General features: G+C 39.3%; 1 protein-coding gene across 1 annotated transcript in view; it reads right to left on the bottom strand.

Moving 5' to 3' along the window:
- SNTG1 (syntrophin gamma 1) overlaps positions 1 to 18,877 on the bottom strand; it is a 602,694-nt gene that overhangs the window by 39,229 nt on the left and 544,588 nt on the right. Inside the window, exon 18 of the mRNA XM_029924001.1 lies at positions 15,142 to 15,234. Within this exon, the coding sequence (XP_029779861.1) occupies positions 15,142 to 15,234 (93 nt within the window). The remainder of the gene's footprint in view (positions 1 to 15,141; positions 15,235 to 18,877) is intronic.

The raw sequence follows: 18,877 nt of genomic DNA, 5'->3' as shown, positions 1-18,877 counted from the left end.
TTCAAACCTATCCCAAATGCACCAAAAAGGCAAGACCTTGCTAAGGGGCACAGACTCAGACCATGGCCTGGCTTTTGTGGCAGAGGTGGTGCAACAAGTAGCCAAAACCCTAGAGATCCAATGGAACTTACATGTAGCCTCCTGGCCCCAGAGTTCAGGGAAAGTAGAACATTGATCCTGACCCTTGGAATCAGCCATGGCAATATTATGTCAGGAAACGAACTTGCTCTGGCCAAGTGTACCACCCCTAGCTTTCCTCTGAATATACCGTACACCCTAGACAAAAACAGAATTCTCCCCAGTCAAGGTTCTATACAGAAGTCACTCTGCACTAGTCAAATTCAAAGGGTATCTGACAGAACTAGGGAATTTAGAAATACAAAAACAACTACAAGGATTATGAAAAACTGTATTTGAGATACATAGATGGGTGACAGATAGGATACCTCTTACCCCAGGAATAATCATGCACCCCCACAACCCAGGAATGAGGTTTGGATAAAAGATTGCAAAAGGAACTGCTCAAATCTACCAGGAAGGGACCCTATTTAGTTGTGCTAGCCACGCCCACAGTCCTCAAGGTTGCAGGACTAACCACCTGGGTCCACCATTCTCCAGTAAAGGCAGCCCGCCTGTCACCTGACAACCACTTGAACCAGAAAGTGACCCTCAACCAGAATAGTCTTCTACAGATCACCCTTAGGGAGAGAGCATATGATAAGTGGCCTGCAGCCAACACGTGAGAACCCTCTGTAACAGAAGGAAATCACCAAGCAACTTAAAATGAACTATAACAAATCATTCTGTCTCAGATTTCACTGTCACCTCCTACCTGTTTCTCTTTCCATACTTGTTGCCATACTCTCTGTTATAGGGCTGACCCAAGTTACTCCTGCAGATTGGCGCCTCAGTCACAAACTTTTGTTAGCCTCCCTCCGCTCACTAGTGTCAGGATGCCTACTTATCCTTAGATGTATATGATCTGAGTTACGATGGATGTCCTCTGTGTGTTGTTCTCTGCCTTTGTAACCATCTCCTACCCTGGATGGGATCACCCTATCTCCTGTCCATGTAGCGCATATTCCTGTTTCTAACCTGTTCAGAAGGACTCTTCCCACTCTCGCCATGAAAATGTGTGACTTATTGCTCCTTGTTTGTCCCCCAAGGCCCAAAGAGCCACTCTATGCTCCCAATCACTGAATCCCATCTACTATTTTCATGAGGGACAAATTTATGTTACAGGCACATGAAGTTGCACTGCCTGCTACCTTGCTCAGCCTCCTAAAGAGGTTATTCCTCTCCCTGTGCTCATCCGACTCTTGCTGCAAGCCCTCCTCCTTTACCAATTCCTGCTCCTCTGGTCCACCATGCCCTGTGCCAGTGTGTACCCCCACATGCCGAATAGATATTGTGATACCAGGAGGATTACTCCTTGACCAGAAACAGGAAAACTTACCGGACAGGGAAAATAAAAATAAAATGCTGTTGGCAGCTGCCTGATCCAACTTGCCCTGATGTTCCTAATGCCTGTTGCATCACTTCTGACCTAACACTTCAACCTCCATTGGAACATAACTCAGATAGACCATTTGTTTTATATCTCCATCTAGGTCAAATGTTAAACGCAACACATCACCTCCTCAGTGTTACCAATCCCGGCCGGGCCAGAGCCTCCTGGCTCTGCTTGTCCACAGGGCCCCTCCGTTACATAGCTACTCCAATAACACAGACAACTGTAATGTTACCCTGTTAACTAAAGACCGAGACCCCTACATGGTGAGACCTGCACTATTTGGAGTCGAACTGTCTCAATTAGCTCCCAGATGCCTGACAAACAAAATGGGAACTGAGCCAGTTGGCAATTTGACCATTGGCCAATGCAATCAGACTCTTGATAGTCAGAAACTCAGTCATCTTCCTGCAACCCAAACCTGGTGTTTACCCCTCCCCGGGCCTTCTTTGTATGTGGGTCAGATGCCTACCTGTGTCTACAGGCCAATAGGATGGGCATCTGCAACCTGGCCTTCCCCACCCCTCAGATAAACATTGTTCCCACCAATCAGTCTCTTACAGTACCCATGGAAGCAGATACATAATCAAAAAGAGCCATTCAAGTTATAGCCTTGCTGATTGCATTAGGAATAACAGCAGGGGTTATCCATCTCTGGTGGTTCTACAAGACCAAGTAGACTCCCTAGCAGGGGTAGTCTTATAGAATAGAATAGGGCTGGATCTGCTAACTGTTGAAAGAGGAGCCCTATGTCTCTTCCTACATGAAGAATGTTGCTTCAGTGCCAAATAATCAGGGGTAGTCTGAGATACAGTCTAGCAGCTAAGAGAGCAAATCAACGAACAGAGGCAGGAATTAGCAGACTTATGGAACTCTTGCAGCAATATATGGAATTGGGCATTTTGGCTCCTTCTTTTAGATTGTCTTCTCCTAATGCTTTTCATAGCCCTCTCGTTTGGTCCTTGTATTCTTAATATGCTAACTAGGATTGTTTCCTCTTGCCCAGAAGCTATAAAACTCCAGAGGATACTCCAGTTGGACCATTTCAGTGGTTGCTACTCTCCTTTGGATGGTGAAGAATGCTTGCTGTCATATTTCTCCCTTCAATGTCCCTCTCCAGCAGGAAGAAGCCAGAATGGTCTTCACTCCTCTTCCCATGGCAGCAAAGGGTTCCCTGTCCCCAACAAACTGATTTTCTCTAAGTCTGGTACAGCAGCTTGAGAATAAAGGTGGGGGGGGGTGGAAATAAGAAGGAAAGCTGGTAAAAGCAAGATAAAAGGGACCAGCCAGATGACCAAGGCAAGACATGATTTTGGCTTCTGTAATCTTGCTTGCCTCCTGCATCTGCCAACTGCCTGAGTAACACAACCAATAAGTGCCCCCTCCCCTTCTTCATTTTTCCTCTTGAGGCCCTGCAATCCCACCCAGAAAAAGAGGCTGGCATCAAGGCTCAGGACTTAGCCTTTGGACTGACTCCACTGGGCCAACACCAGTTTGAAATAAACAGTCTTTCCTGATTCCCCAAGTGAGTGTCACTTGTCTCTTCCTGGATACCAAGTATTTGCTATAATATGTTCTGAGTCATTGTTTCGTCTTTACAATACTTTGCTATTTTAAGCTGTTTTTCCCTCCCTCTAAAAGTCGAAAGCTTTCTGTAAGCTATTCATTTGTTTAAGACCCTTTGCTAGAACTGGCTTGGAGTTTGGGAATGTTAGTGATCTAGAGAACATTCAATATTTGTGTAATCCCTTGGGGGATACAACTAAGTGACTCAGGTTAGTGAATGAATTCACATTTGTATAGCATCAAGCATGTCTTAGATGCAAACTATTCAAAAGTATAATTCAGTAATTACATATAAATGGGAAATGAAGCTGTGCACATGATAGTGAAAAACTTACATGTTGAACAAAAAAAGTCAAAACCGTCTCAAACACAAACTTCCTTAGTTTCCATTTCTGTCCACAGTTTGCAAGCATCAATTTTTCATGCCTCCCAGAAAAATTTCTCCTTAAAATAATGGAAGCAACTTTTACCTAAGAAGATAATGTAAGCATCATGTCATCTATCTTATGAGAAAAAGAAGTGGGACATTTTATAACACGGGGGGCAAAAACACTAGAAACAACAACCTTTATGTATTACAACTTATTACATAGATCATGTTAACAATTACAATAAAAATGCTTTGAAACCAGGATATAATTTTACTCTTCTTAGAACACCAAACACCTGGCACTTGGCATTTAATTCATGTTTGCCCATCAATAACCACAAATACATTCTAAGTTTCCTTGCAAATGGTCTTGATGGGCCTTCTAGCTAAGAGTAAATCAAACCTTCCACTCAGCCTTATTCTCATTTTGCATCAGCCTTCAACTCTGGCAGAAAGCCCAAGCATGCATATCACCTCTTGCTTTCCTTCTATCCATCCTCCCCAACCCTGAAATTAATTTACAACTTTTAATGTTTTAAAGGTGGGCCCTTCCTTCCTCTTTTTGCAGGTTTGCTAGCAATCGTATTTGGTGGAAAAGCAGAAGAAACCTCTTTAAAACGATTTTTCTTTACACATCTTTACACTTCTCATTATGTGAAATTTATCTTAATTAGATAAATCTTTGGGCATAATTGCATTTTTACTTCAACTCTATATACTAATTTTAAACTTCTGTAAATTTGAACAGTGATAGATAGTGGGATAAAGAGCAGTATGAAAAGATCACAGAGTTAGATGAAAGCTAATGGTTTTCACTTACTTCTTTAGGTGATATCATGTTCATCAATATATTCAGTACTAGTCACCTGAATTAATTCTGTATCTTTGAGCTGTGCTTGAGTCTAGATCAGAGATTACAGTTAATATCTCCACTAGACTTAATTGCAATACATTATGTTAAGTGCTATGCTGGGGTAGACCTACAATTCTCTGATCTCAAAGAAGGGACATCTAAATGAGATGGGTGAAATAAGGCTTTCCAGATGAAGATTTGCACTCAGGGATGAATGTAAATTGTGGGAGTATTCTATGTAAAAGAGTAGAATATGGCTGAGTCACCAAATGCTGGAGAGGGGCAGGGATGCAAGAGATAATGCTAAATTGCAGGCAGTAACCAGAACTTTAAGAGGCTTCTATACTATGCTAACAAATATTGTCTTGTTTTTTTTTAATTTTTAAAAATTTTTTTAATGTTTTATTTTTGATACAGAGAGAGACAGAGCATGAGAGGGAGAGGGGCAGAGAGAGAAGGAGACACAGAACTGGAAGCAGACTCCAGGCTCTGAGCTAGCTGTCAGCACAGAACCCAACGCGGGGCTCGAACCCACGAACGTGAGATCTGACCTGAGCCGAAGTTGGAGGCCTAACTGACTGAGCCACCCAGGTGCCCCACAAATATTGTCTTTAGGGCAGTAGGAAGCCACTAAAGTACTTTAACAAGAGAATCTGAAGACATGGCTGAATTTACATATTAGAAGCATCATTAATCTGGCAATTGTGTGAAAGATGGAACAGAGAGGTATGAAAGTCTCTGTCTTTATAAGGCTTTGGCTTCTTGCTATAGTATTTGGCAAGACCTGTTTTCATTTAAGTGTAGATTTCTTGAGAGGAGGGACTGTATCTCTTTTTGTATTCCTAGTTTCCGTCTGTGGTCAAGGCATAGTTAATGCATAAAAAGAGTCTGTCCAATAAAGAAATAGAAAAGAACTATTTGGATGATATTGCAGAAACCCAAATGAGAAGGAATTACCCACATTAGTTAGCAACGGTCTTCTAGATTCATTTAGGAGGAGTTGTTGAGGAAGAGACAAGAGTACGGCAGATAATTCAGACTTCTTTTGATAACTGAGAATGGAATGCAGAGGAGTCAGACCAAAATGGACAGCAAGATGTGTTTAACACACATCCTTACAGACCAAGATATATATCTGATCTGTAGGTAACTGAACAGAAATTCATTATCATTGGTCCAGCTGCCTAAATTAAGGACTGGATGAAACAGCCCGATGAAGTTCAGAGTTACTCTATCAAATTTATTCCCCTCAACTCGACTCTACGTATAGGGAAATCTATTAAGAACTAAAAGCAAATTAAAAACCAGAAAAAGCATTTTCAAATTCAGATCTTTTGAGTTACTTTATAATAGCTTAAAGTCATCAGTCTGTCAAGTTGATATACACAGAGTGCTTATTTTAATCTGACCTATGTAAGATTTTACAAAGACTAATCAAAATATATGTAAGACTGCACTAACATGTTTCCACATATACTTGGACATGGTGTGGCTATTTATTATTAACATACTACTTTTATTTTTGAGAAACCTTATATGCCATGTGCATAATAAGAACTGGCAAGGGGCACCTGGGAGGCTCAGTCAGTTGAGTGTCTGACTTTGACTCAGGTCATGATCTTGTGGTTTGTGGGTTCGAGCCCCGTGTTGAGCTCTGTGCTGGAGCCTGCTTCATATTCTGTCTCCTTCTCTCTCTGCTCCTCCACCACTTGTGCTCTGTCTGTCTCTCTCTCTCAAACATAAACAAACATTAAGTAAATTAAAAAAGAAATAACTGGCAAGAAATTTTGGTCTTGTTGGTATAACTTGCTCAGATCCTTAGGGTTTTTGTTTGTTTATTTATTGTTGTCGTTTTCTGGAAACATGATAAAATTCAGCCGTACTTTGTATTTATATTACCAATCCTCTACACAAATCAACTCTTTTCTAGTTATTTCTTTGTAATGTATGTGCACACAATTAGTTGCCGGCTCAATGGATAATAACAGCTACCGAGAGAGAAGGAAATGAGTTTCCTGAGAAACCACATCCAAGGCAACGTGCTTGTGCCATGTCATGTGTCATTACTGTTGCGTCTCCAGGTTGTCTGCAGGCTGCGCCTCTGACAGAGACGAAGTAGGTTATTAAACACCTGCTAAATTCATACATAAGTATCGGCATATCTTTATTTTTGAGGCGGCACCATCCTTCACATTAACTAATTTGACTTCTAAAATTTAATTATGAACTTCATTGGTATGAATCAATCATGTATTTTTTCTCCGTGAGCATAATTAAAAAATCCCCACATCAAAGAAATTACTATTTCTATAAATTGATGGTTTACCTCTTTTTAAATTTTATAAGGCTTTTTAAAAATGCTTATTCTGATGGTTTACTTCTGACTCAAATGTAAAAGGCATCACTTGGGAAACTTTGCATTCATTAAATTGGCAACATAGTGAATCACCTCAGGATACATAATCTTCCTCTTTTGCACCGAAACATTTCAATTTAGGTAAAAAGGCACTTTGGCAAGCAGTTGAAGAGAGTTGGAATTACACATGAGGGCATGTGTAAATGTAATGTTTTGAATGGGGTTCCACGGGATGGGATATATGGGGGAGCCCAGCTAGAGCCTACATGTCCACCCGATGAATCTGGAACAAGGTCGTATCTCAGCTGAGTGGTGAATGAAGCCTGCCTGCTGGAGACTTGCTTGTTTTAGAGACCTAGAAGTCTCTTGGGAGAGACGGCATTCTGAGATGAGTAAACCAGCCTCGCAGCGTTGCCTAGTACAGGGAAAAGCCATTGGAACCACACCTTGGAATTTTAAGTTCCCAGCATGCACGGTCTGTTTATAGTTTCTGAATCCTATGGTATTTTACACGACACGGGAGGGTGTTTGCTCAAGAAACTTAGAAAAGTCACTTAACTAAGGAAAAGGTAAGAAAGGATCCTTCCCATCTTTACAATGAACATAGTAACTCTCCAGTGACTTCGCATAGCTGCTTTCCTGAAAATAATTCAACAGATGTCCTGCAAATCCACTCCTTTCCCAGTATAATTGTTTTTTTCCCCACGCGGTTGCTCAGGTCAGCAACTCTGGTGTTATACGTGGCTCCATCTTCTCTCTCTAAGCACTCCTGTATATCCTCAGTATGAAGCCCCTGTTGCTCTGCATTCTCAAAGCCTCCTACTCTAAACCTAGTCTAACCGCTTCCCTCTCATCCTCCACTTATCCTTCTCTCCAAAGCAGTCTCCACAAAGGTGCCTGAGTCATCATGGCTTGTATTGTGTCACTAAGATAAAACTTGTTGGTGGCTTTCCGAGGCCCTTGTCACTACGGGCATTTCCGCCCTAATTTGCATCATCCCGGTACCCAGGCTTACTGCAAGGTAACTCCAAGATGCTCTCCCATCATGGCCCCGGGGATCCTGCCTTTTAATTGGTGGCGGCCACGTGCTTTGGCCAATGGAATTTTGTGGTAGTTCCAGCAGCAGGCGCGGAAGATAAATCGCATGTTAAGGTTTGTTCTCTCTGCCTTCACCATCTGCACGAGAAGGGCGTGCCTGGACTAACCTCCTGGTTCAGAAAATGACCAGGGAGAGCAGAGTCAAATCATGATGCTTCAGGGAGCCGTTCCAACTGCAGACTGGCAGAGGACCCCTGTACAGATCGGTCATCTGAGCCCGTACAAACGTGAGTAAAACACACCACTGTAAGCCAGTGAGTGTTGTCGTTGTGGGAGACAGAGCAACTTAGTGGCCGTAGTTAACTGATGTGAGTACCAAAGCTGGACGGCGAAGACCCTGGCTCCTCACTGTGTGGTGCCTACTTTTGACCACTGCTCTCATTCTCTCATCCTCCTGCTCCTGCCCCACGGAATCTGTCCGTCATCCCACATCTCAGGGTGTTCACACACTCTGTTTCGTGTGCCTTGTTAGCCGGTCATGACCTAACAATTTTCCGGTGAAGTGTAATTTTCTCCAGGTGCCACCCATGGGCCCTTACCTATCTTACACGCTTTCACGCCACATTGAACTCCTTCTGCTAAGAACCATTACTCTTAGGATGACTTGTTTAATGTCAATCTTCTTTACTAGGCACCATGAGAACAAAGACCTTCTTGAAAGCAGAGACCCCCAAGGACTGGATTGTAGCAGACTAATGTGTTGATTGATCGATCCAGGATTCTAAAAACCACAGTGACATTTGGGGAATGGCAGCACCATAGCAGGGAGTCCTTGGCGCTGGTGCCCTGCCATTGTTGCAACCCCCCAGCCATGTGGGAGAGACCTAAGCACCCGCCTCTTAGAAGGCTCCTCCTGCCCTCGGCACTAGGCAACACTCTCCACACACGTTTTGTTTAAACTTTGCAACAGGCATGTGGAAAAGATGTCATCCACATTTCTACTTAAGACGTGAAGAAAGTAGGCTATGGCGTCCATGTGACTTGCAAACGTCCCGGGGTGTTAAGGGCAAGAGGACAGAGGCAGCTCCTTAATGAGTTCGAGAAATCTGAAGGAGAAGGGGAAGAAAACGTGATGGGTTCTTGGGACTAGATGAAAAGACAAAACCCACTGAAAGATGGGCTGGTCAGAATAATGCTTGAGGACTTCAGACATGAAGTTAGTTTCCATATGACAATTTACTATGTTTTCCTTTTTCAGAAACCTATCTTATTTAATTTTAGAATAATGCTGGGAGACAGACACACAGCTACCACTATTATTCCCATTTCCTACATGGTAGTTGCAGCAGTTAATACATTATATTAACAAAACATTTCGTAAAATCCAAAACTGATGATTGACGAAAAGACAATCTAAGATAGAATGAGAAGAATTTTAAGTTAGGTATTCTTAATAATGAAAAAAAGTTAATAAAGAGAAAATAAAATATATCAAAAGGCCCAGGAAGGAATTAAAATTTAAAACCTTTTAAAGGCTGAGGAAGAGGGAGGGGGAAAGGATAGAAAATGGAAAAAGTATATAAAGCATGTAAGTCAAAGAATTTTTTTAATTTTTTAATATTTTATAAATATAGGCAATAATACATGTGTTAGTTTCCATGTTACTTTATAATGTCTTTTAAAAATTTTAATGTCTGTTTATTTTTGGAGACAAAGAGAGACAGAGTAAACAAGGGAAGGGCAGAGAGAGAGAGAAGGAGACACGGAATCTGAAGCAGGCTCCAGGCTCTGAGCTGTCAGCCCAGAACCCGATGTGGTGCTTGAACCCACGAACTGTGAGATCATGATCCAAGCTGAAGTTGGACGCAGAACCAAATGAGCCACCCAGGCACCCCTATAATGTCTTTATATTGGAAAAAATGAATAAAAAATCCAGGATTTTATTATTCTGTTATTGATATACTGGCATGAAAACTTGGGTTAATATTTCTCATTCAAACATTTACTTTAGGGCTACCTTTAAAATGCTTGAGGGTTAAAAATGTTACCGGATAGACTGTTTCCCTAAATGTCTGAGTTTATTTTGCAATAAATGCAATGCTCTTCATTCTCCTAAAAGCAAAGAAGAAATAATTTATCTGAAGAAGAATGTAAAACTTTCATGAAATACAATTTTATGTCTTTATCCATATTTGGGGGCTGTAAATTACACAACTGGAGAAGAAAAATGACTGAAAGATATTGTAATAAGGAAAAACACTAAGGTTTATATGAATATAGTTGTAACTACATCATAACATATGTGTATGTAAAATTTCTACTTATGTAGGAGACATTTCAAGAAAACACTCATTGAAATCATTTCAAACTTTCTTTTTGGATTTTTAATATCAACCTTTGATATGAAATAGTTCAAATATTATAGGGAAAATAGCATAAAATAGAAAAATAAAGGTTTAATTCCATTTTGAAAGGCCTAACCTATGGAATTCATATAATAATTGTGTTATAATTACATAAATGCTTTTTTTTTAAGTCAAAGATATAAGGACATATGTGTGTGTACACAAAGATCCTCTCTCTTTAGGAGAAACCGTAGCTCATAGCTCCTGATAATTAGTGACCTTCAACTTACCCAACTTATATCAAAAACTCTTGAAAATGAAAAGTCTAAATATATGTCACATCAACTTCCTTTTAAATTTTACCTTGAAACACTGTAGAAATCAGTATCTACTTAAAGGTATAAATGGATTAGGTAGGTTAAGATACTTCATGAATCAGTATCTTAACAACAAACTTAATTCTGAAGCACAATTATTTGGGAAGAGTAAGTCCTCTAATTTTATAAAGAACATCTCAAAACCAAGAGGGAAGTGATTTCAGCTAGGTTGACGTCTTTTACTGCATTGAGTATAAATTTCCAAAATACAGGTCATCATGCACATGTATGAGTCTTACAAATTTCTTCCAGATAATGTTTCCAATATATAATCAATGAAAGTAATGAGCACAAAAGAAAATATAAAATCACTATAGTAGCTTCTAACATATGACAGAGTCAATCCTTTAAAATGTTACCTTTTTATTTCATAATTTATTATCTGCATAAATCTGTTAGCCAATCATTATTTCAAAAATGTTTTTAATATACTGTTAGTACTGACTCATAAACATCCTGTGGTAGAGAAGCCTTTTAAGAACATTATCTTGGAATTTCTCTAATTCAACTATTAAAACATTTTTTAAAAAAACTATCAGACAACAGCAATTTTGAGGAAGCAATTGTTTCAGAGACTCTGTCAGGAAAACAGTAATATAAGTAATATTGTCTTTTACTTTTCCCAGGTATAAGAGTCAGGATTTACAGGGTCCCACGCATTGCAATGGACATTTACATCCGATGAGCTACAATTACAGCCCCCAGAGGCTTTGAGGTTGAGTCATACCCTGGGCAGCAGCATAAGGAGTGGGGGGCTGGGGCGCCAGAGGGGTGGGATCTGATGCTTTCATCTTCATTTTAACCACTAGAGCTCAGGTGCTCTAGACACAGATAAAAATAATCCTTTCTCATTCTTTTTTATTTTGCTTACAAAATTTCGTGGTTAAAAAGAAATGTTTGAAAGTTGTTCTAAACTATCAAGGGGAAACAAAAATTAATTCATTAATGCCCTTCATTCAGTGTTGCCTCCATCCAATCCATGCAACGTGGATGCCTTGGCCAAAATGACCTGTCCGTAGTTATAATCACATTTGGTGAAACATTCCTTGGATGGTCATCAGGCACCCAGTTTTTCACCCCCAGCATTTTCTCCATTTCCTTCCTTGTAACTTGTCTTTCATGATATTGAACATACCTTATTTCTGTGCATACACTGGTCATTTTCACCCTCTTGTAACAGCGTATTTGCCCTGATTAACCAGGCACACCTTTTCCTCTGGAACGTCCTAGGGTGGTGGACGCCCAGAGGAGGACCAACTACGAGAATTTGGAATCCAGGGTTTGCCCAACTTTTCTCCACCTCAGTTATGCACTGTGTTCTACTGGGTTTGTGCTGCCAAACACTCTGGTCATTTCCTTCCTGTATCTCAAACCCTTCAAAGTTTCTTCTGTCTTAGGATCAGATCAGATGTAAATTCTTTCACTAGGATGCCTTTCATAACCTGGTCCTTGGCTACCCACAAACTGGATCTCTCATCTCCTCTGACCTCACATTCAATGTTCTTCCTTGGAGGTTTGTCTGGATGGTTTTACCCTTGTCTCGACTTCTAGGAAGCTTTCCTAGAGCACCCAAGACTGAACTGTGTATGCTTCTGTATCTTTCAATAGACAGCAAGTATCCAGTGAACTACTTACTTAATGCTACTGCTGAAGGCTCTGTTAATTTAGGAAATGTATTAATAGACATAATTGATTAATGTATATGTGCAAGATTAAAGGGATGTCATGGTGACAAATCTATACTTTTAAGCTATGGGAATCATATTAGTACTGCAACACCATACATTGACATATTAGTGAGAAAACTCTTTCTAACACTAAAAAGCCTACATTTTAGTCAGGAAGAAGATTACAATGAATAGCCTGAGTTTTATTTGGCAACACATTTCTATGAGGGAATCTCCCCAGCAACACTAAGGGAAACAAAGGAATGTATAACCTCCTGTCATTTTGCCAATGTAAACGGAAGTGTGGGAAATACAATACTCTTTAGCGTGTTTTGTACTGTCTGGAAATTCCAGGGAAATGGTTTTCCCTGGGGATGTTCAAGCACAAAGGACAAGTGATGAGAAGGAGCTGGATATTCCCAGAACTCACTGCTTTCAAACCTGTAGCAGCCTCGTGTAGAGTGAGGTCACGGTGACTCTATTCTTACTTGCCATGATCCAGCCTTCTAACTAATTCTTTCAATGTTGTTTATTTACAAACCATGTAAGAAATGATAAATATGGTTGCATATATATATTCTATGTGCATATAATGTCTATTAAGGCGGCAATTCTCCCCTTTGCTCCTGCACTAACAGTGACGAACTTGCTGTACACAGAGCTCAGCTGGCCACTTGGAACACCGTCCTCCCCTTTCCTGAGATATGTGCTTTATCATAAGACCTTTGGTTTGCTTTCCACAGTGACTTCGGGGCTGGAGGCCCTGAGCAAGATGCAGTGCAGACAGACAAAATGTGAGCAGCTAAAGGTGTCAGTAGCATCGTTGCTGTGGCCCTTCTCAAACTCAAACATTTAGAAAATCTGTCGGACATATGTTCTTAAGGATTCTTTCCACATGCATATGAAGTAGAGAAAATAATTTACTACCACTTAATTATTTTAATAAAATATTGGAACAAACATTTTAATGAAGATATAACAATGACCTTTTTTACATTTTTATATTTAAAAATGACTTTGAGGCTCATTCTGTGGAGTGAGGCCACCTTCCTGCAGTAAGGCCAGCCCCGTGGTTTGCCCAGGACTCTTATGGCTTATAATTATTAATAGCTCCCTATTGTGCAAGTGTCGCTGTTTCAGCAATGAATACTCTCTTCATAATAAGCAGACAGACTCTTTCCTTGCTTCCCAATTCTCAGATCGCCTTGACATTAAGAACTTGACAGTCAGAAAATGGAAAGAAGGTGACTGCTACTCCCCAAAGTGTTTAGTTTTTCCTGCATCAAGCTTGCAGTGACTAAAATCTCATCCTTACTAGATGGTGTGCCCAGGTGGCATCAGGACAGTTTGCTGAGGGTCTCCTGGCTCCTCATTCCTCCTCAGGTGGGAATACCTCAACACGTCGTATAGAACATCTGCATCTGGATTTTCTCCCTTCCCACACCAAGAGACCCTTGGTGGCCCCTGACATGGATTTGGATTATACTTGCCTTAAAGAAAAACTCGGAACAGATTCAGGCTTTCAGATCTGTGTTCAGATGAATTTGATTCCCTTCCCTCTCATTTACCAGGTGTGACTCTTTCATGTTCATTGTGAGAGTTTGGGGACAATGGTAGCTATAATATTTTCTTTGTAAAATCACACTTGAGCCTTTTTTCCTACAATTATAATCATTTTTAAGATTATTTATTACATTAGTTAAATACTTATGAAATTGAGGAATAATTAAATTACTAATCTGTTAAATTAATACTCATGAGTTGAATATCTTACTCCAAAGAGAATCTTGATTCACCGGAAAAGCTTAGACAGTCTCATCTGAGAGCCATCAAGAGCCAGGGAACCTGAAGTTCCCTATTTAGAGAAGTATTCTCTTGGCCTGAGGCAAAGGCAACTTGCAGAAGGTGAAATCTGATGTGTGTGTACCACCTACTTTCACTCTGCCAAAAAATAATTGGCCGTCCTTAAATGACGTGACCTTTTGTGTGACAATCTAGGTTGCTGGGTCATGAGAACTCCTACAAGCTCTGTACACCGACCTGCATCGTACTCAGCTTGAGCTGCGGGACTGCGGTATAGACTCCCATCTTACCCAAGGTTCAAATCCTCCCACTTTCCCTACGCCGACTTCCTCAAGCACTTATATCAGTATCTGGTTTTTTTCCATTTGTGTCTTGAAATTCTGTACAATCGTTAATTTTTAGGGGAAATATAAGTTTCCCAGGAAGAAAATACTCATCAATTCTTAAAATTAGTGGGAAGGAATATATCGGTTTATTTCTTAGGCCGTACTTTGATAAAGGAGAAAGTGGAACGGACCTTAGGAATTGATGTATCAAGAGAGGGAAAAGACGCCCTCCATGGGGACCAGAGCCAGGCAGAAAGTGCAGCAGTGACTCTAGCACTGGGAAAAGATTGCCTGTGGGTAAGGGTCCATCATGTTTTAAGGTTTGATTGATACCACTGATCGTGAGGATGCCCTGCATCATTCAGTGTGCCCCACTCTCAGAAAGACCCTTTGTGGAAAAGGATCCCGATTGGACAACCCAAGACCTAAGTCAGGTCAGCATGACCAGGGTTTTCTCCCTGGCTAGAAACTCTAACGGCCCAATTCCTCCACACACTAGGATTCTAAGATGTTACCAATACCAATACTAAACTAAAAAAAAGGTTTTCCCCATTTGGATATTAAAGATGTTGATGCAGAAGAATAATAAAGAAACACTTGTTTACAAAAATTGTGTTTGTGGAAAAAATTTCCCCTCAGAGGCTGCATAGTAAGAAGAATATATATATCATAAAATAAAATGTATGTATGTTATACATATATATTCACTTTATATAGTTATGATGTTTCACGGAAACATGTTTGTCCTATTAAATTCAAACTTGTTTCTCTATAATCAGAATAAAGCATGATTTATCTTCTTTTTTTACAAAAACAAGGGTCTTAAATATGATACATGATAATCAATTAAAATACTGACAGGAGTTCTAAGTTATTTCAACCATTCTTAAATTACATGCCTGCAGCATGGAGCTGACCTGAGCACATTACCTTTGTTGCAGCATCAAAGCAGATGAATCCTGTGCTGAAGTCAATCGTGAGTCCCATCAGATGACTCTCTAGCACACACGCATACGTCTTGCACTAGACAGAGGAGAAAACCCTGTCACTTTTCGTGTGATTGACCCAATATCACTATTCATGGCCAGCATTTATCGACTGTGTGACACTTCCTGTAGTAAGTTGATTATACAGTAGCTAAGGTAGTATCAGCAATAATTGTCTGAGGAGCAGAAATAAAACTGTTAAGAAAACTGAAGCTGAACAGTTTTTCACCTACCAAGGGGTCTGTGGGACCGGGTTTCCAATCCTGTACCATCTGAACATGTGTTTTCCTGTGCTGCACGGACACCCTTGGCTCTACTGGCAATAAGGCTGCTGCAGAGGTGTGTAGGTGCAGGCAAGGTCATGTGATACAGTCACATTCAGAAGCTAACGACCACTGCATTTTCATTAAACCAAAAGTGAACTATTAAAGTTTAAGGTATTAATTCAATTCTTGGCCTACCAATTTCATGGATATTTAATTATATCTCTTAGGTACACAAACACAGATTCAGGAACCAAGGCAAAAAACATAAGAACATCTTTACCTTAAGAGTCTCTCATTTAATGTTCATTCATGTGATTCAAGGTATTTCCCAAAGGCATTTGCTCCTTGTTTCTTATTTGTATAAATCTACTGATTCTTCAGAAATCAACAGGATTTTTTTACCCAGAGATGAGATTAAATTATAATTTTACTTGTATAAATATTTTGGAAGACTAATAAAATAAAGATACTGAAATTTAACAGTAACAAATATGAAATAAAAATGTGGAACTTATATGCCACATGATGCATTTTTATGTTCACAGGCCAATTTTATTTGCATTTAATTGCAAACTGTACTGGGATACTTAAATGAAGAAAAATATTCACAATTCACAAACAAGGAGGAAGAGAGAAAAGAAGAGAGAGACAGAAACTTATCTCAAGCAAATTTTCAGTACCAATACTTACATTATATTTGTTTTATAATACTTTATATAAAAGTACACTAAGTGAATTACATTCTGATGATAATAATGGCTAAATGTATCAAGTTGACTTCACCAAAAATCTTTGTTCATAGCTTTAGGCCCAATTTGCATAGGAATGTTATAACTATGCCAAATTAGTCCTTTGGAGTTGAATTTTTCAAAAACCAGCTCAGAAAACAAACTTCATGGGCCTTGTAAGTTCAGTTTGGGGTGTAATTCTGTTTAATACATGGACATCTTCCATGCGTATATCCAACCATCACCACTTTATTAAAACTACTATCAATAATAAATGTTTGGTGCACTTGGGTGGCTCAGTCAGTTGAGTGTCCCAGTTCAGCACAGGTCATGATCTCAATGTTCATGAGTTCAAGGCCCACATAGGGCTCTGTGCTGACAGCTTGGAGCCTGGAGCCTGCTTCAGATTCTGTGGCTCCCTCTCTCTCTGACCCTCCCTCACTCATGCTCTGTCTCTATCTCTCTCTCTCAAAAATAAATGTATTAAAAGAAAATCTTCAAGAAGAAATGTTCAACCCTATCTCAGTCCCTCTAATTTAGACATAAGTGTTCACTATGCTCAATTACTATAATTTAAAACAATGTGTCAGGTGAAAACACTTTCAGTACAGAACATTGAAATTTATCTCATTTAAGTTCAACATTACAAATAGAATCAATTCATCAATAATTAAATTGAAACAGATATGTAAATTTAGACTCACTAAAGTTTAATTCTATAATTTATAATATTTTAATAAAACTATACAATGACTATAATGAATATGTTTTAATATAATATTTGGTTTATTGTTTGATTTTGATGTTTATTTTATAAAGAATTGAATTATAGTTAGAAAAAAGTGAAAACTATACTTTTCAGACATAATTTGCAACATTTTGAAAGACTTTTGTACAAATATTAAACAATATTTGAAGATACGTCATTCATTAAATATTTTTTAATATGTCCTTTGGATGGCAGCTGAATGTCTATAGCTGGATAAAACATGTAATAATAATTAAAGAAAATCAGTTTTGTAAACCACATCCTTTTTCATTAAAATCCTGTTTTGAGGGGCACCTCGGTGTTAGTCAGGTGAGCATCTAACTCTTGATTTCAGCTCAGGTCATGATCCCAGGGTCATGGGAATAGAGCCTCATTTTGGGGCTAGAAAAGCTAAAAAGCCATTATTTTTTTAATGTTTATAAATTTTTAAGAGAGCTAGAGAGAGAGATGCAGAGGGGCAGAAAGAGAGGGAGAAGTATCAGAAGCAGGCTCCAGGACTGAGCTGTCAGCACAGAGCCCGATACAGGGCTAGAGCTCAGAACACATGGAATCATGACCTGAGCCAAAGTTGGACACTCAACCAACTGAACCACTCAGGCGTGTCGAGGCCTATGGTATTTTACTTTTCACTTGCTCTATGCATCTTAAAATGGTATTGTGAGATGGTCCAAAGAAAGGCATTGGTCAGAACATTACCTTGAGAATACAAAGCCCAGAACTAAAATAACAACAGTAATAAATTACATCAAACAACATAATGTTATCTTATTTTTAAACTCCAGGAGACTTAAAATGAAATCTTAAATTGAACCATCAGATAGATAATGTCCATGTAGTCGTTTCCAAGTGAAGTGTATCATTTCTAGGAAAATGATTAGGAAAGCTTAAAAATATCATTATGAATAACAAAAATGTCAACTCCTCTTCAACCAACATATTTTAGTGCTTAAAATGGTCTTGGGTGTTGATTCTTGAAATAAAATAATGTAGAAGATTTTTCATCTTTCCATTTCTGATATTAAACTATTTATTGAATTGAGGTTCTTTACAGATAAATTATTTAAACAATATTCCTCAGTTACATTAACATTTTAAGATCTATGCAGATCAGCAGAGCTGTTAGGAAGTGTCAGCTGAGCCATGAAACAGTGAAGTTTGGGTCTTCTCCCTGTCCTTCCCCCTAATTGTCATATCACGCTGGTGCAAATTGGGTATAGTCAGAAATAAAGGAGATTAATATATGTTACAAATCAGTTCAATGTGTTGCAAATATATGCAACTAAGTCTTCTAATATAGGGAAGCATTCCAGGAGAGTCAGTGTTATGTTGTCATCATTATAGATTTCTTTTTGAAATTAGGTGTCCATGTGTCTATTTAGGTCCTGGCCCTTTGAGCCCATTTGCATGTGGCAACACATCACAACTGCTCAATTTTGCCATTGGTCTCTCTCAGATCTCAGCCACAGAGCCCATATTTGGGAGCCTCTTCTATTCCATTCCCTGTGAATTGTAGAGGCTGAAAGCTCTATGATGCTTGATCTAGGTAAAACTTCACACGTAAGAAATAAAGCTTAATAAATATCTGTCAAATAGTTGTGATGTACAAAAGGCACTGTATTCAGTTGGCAAATGAATAAAATAATCCCAAGCAACCTATAAGTTAGGGTGGGGAATGACAAGCATACATCATTCCAACTCAGACCTAGGAAAATAGGCACAGAGGAGTGATATTGTGTGCACCTGTGGGATGGGTTTGACCAGGACTATTGTGGGGATAGTGGGAATAGTGAGCAGACTGGGCTGGAAATCAGGAAAATCTTTTTGATGACATGACCTCTGAGAAATGTCTCAAATTCCCTGTGTGGTGTTGAAGGGTAGAGATGAAGGAAATTATTTCTAGAAAGAAAGAGCATTGTG

Source organism: Suricata suricatta, chromosome 15, assembly GCF_006229205.1.
Source record: "Suricata suricatta isolate VVHF042 chromosome 15, meerkat_22Aug2017_6uvM2_HiC, whole genome shotgun sequence".
Lineage (NCBI taxonomy): Eukaryota > Metazoa > Chordata > Mammalia > Carnivora > Herpestidae > Suricata > Suricata suricatta.
Note: the sequence above shows the minus strand (reverse complement) of the source record. Positions and strands in the feature narration are given on the sequence as shown.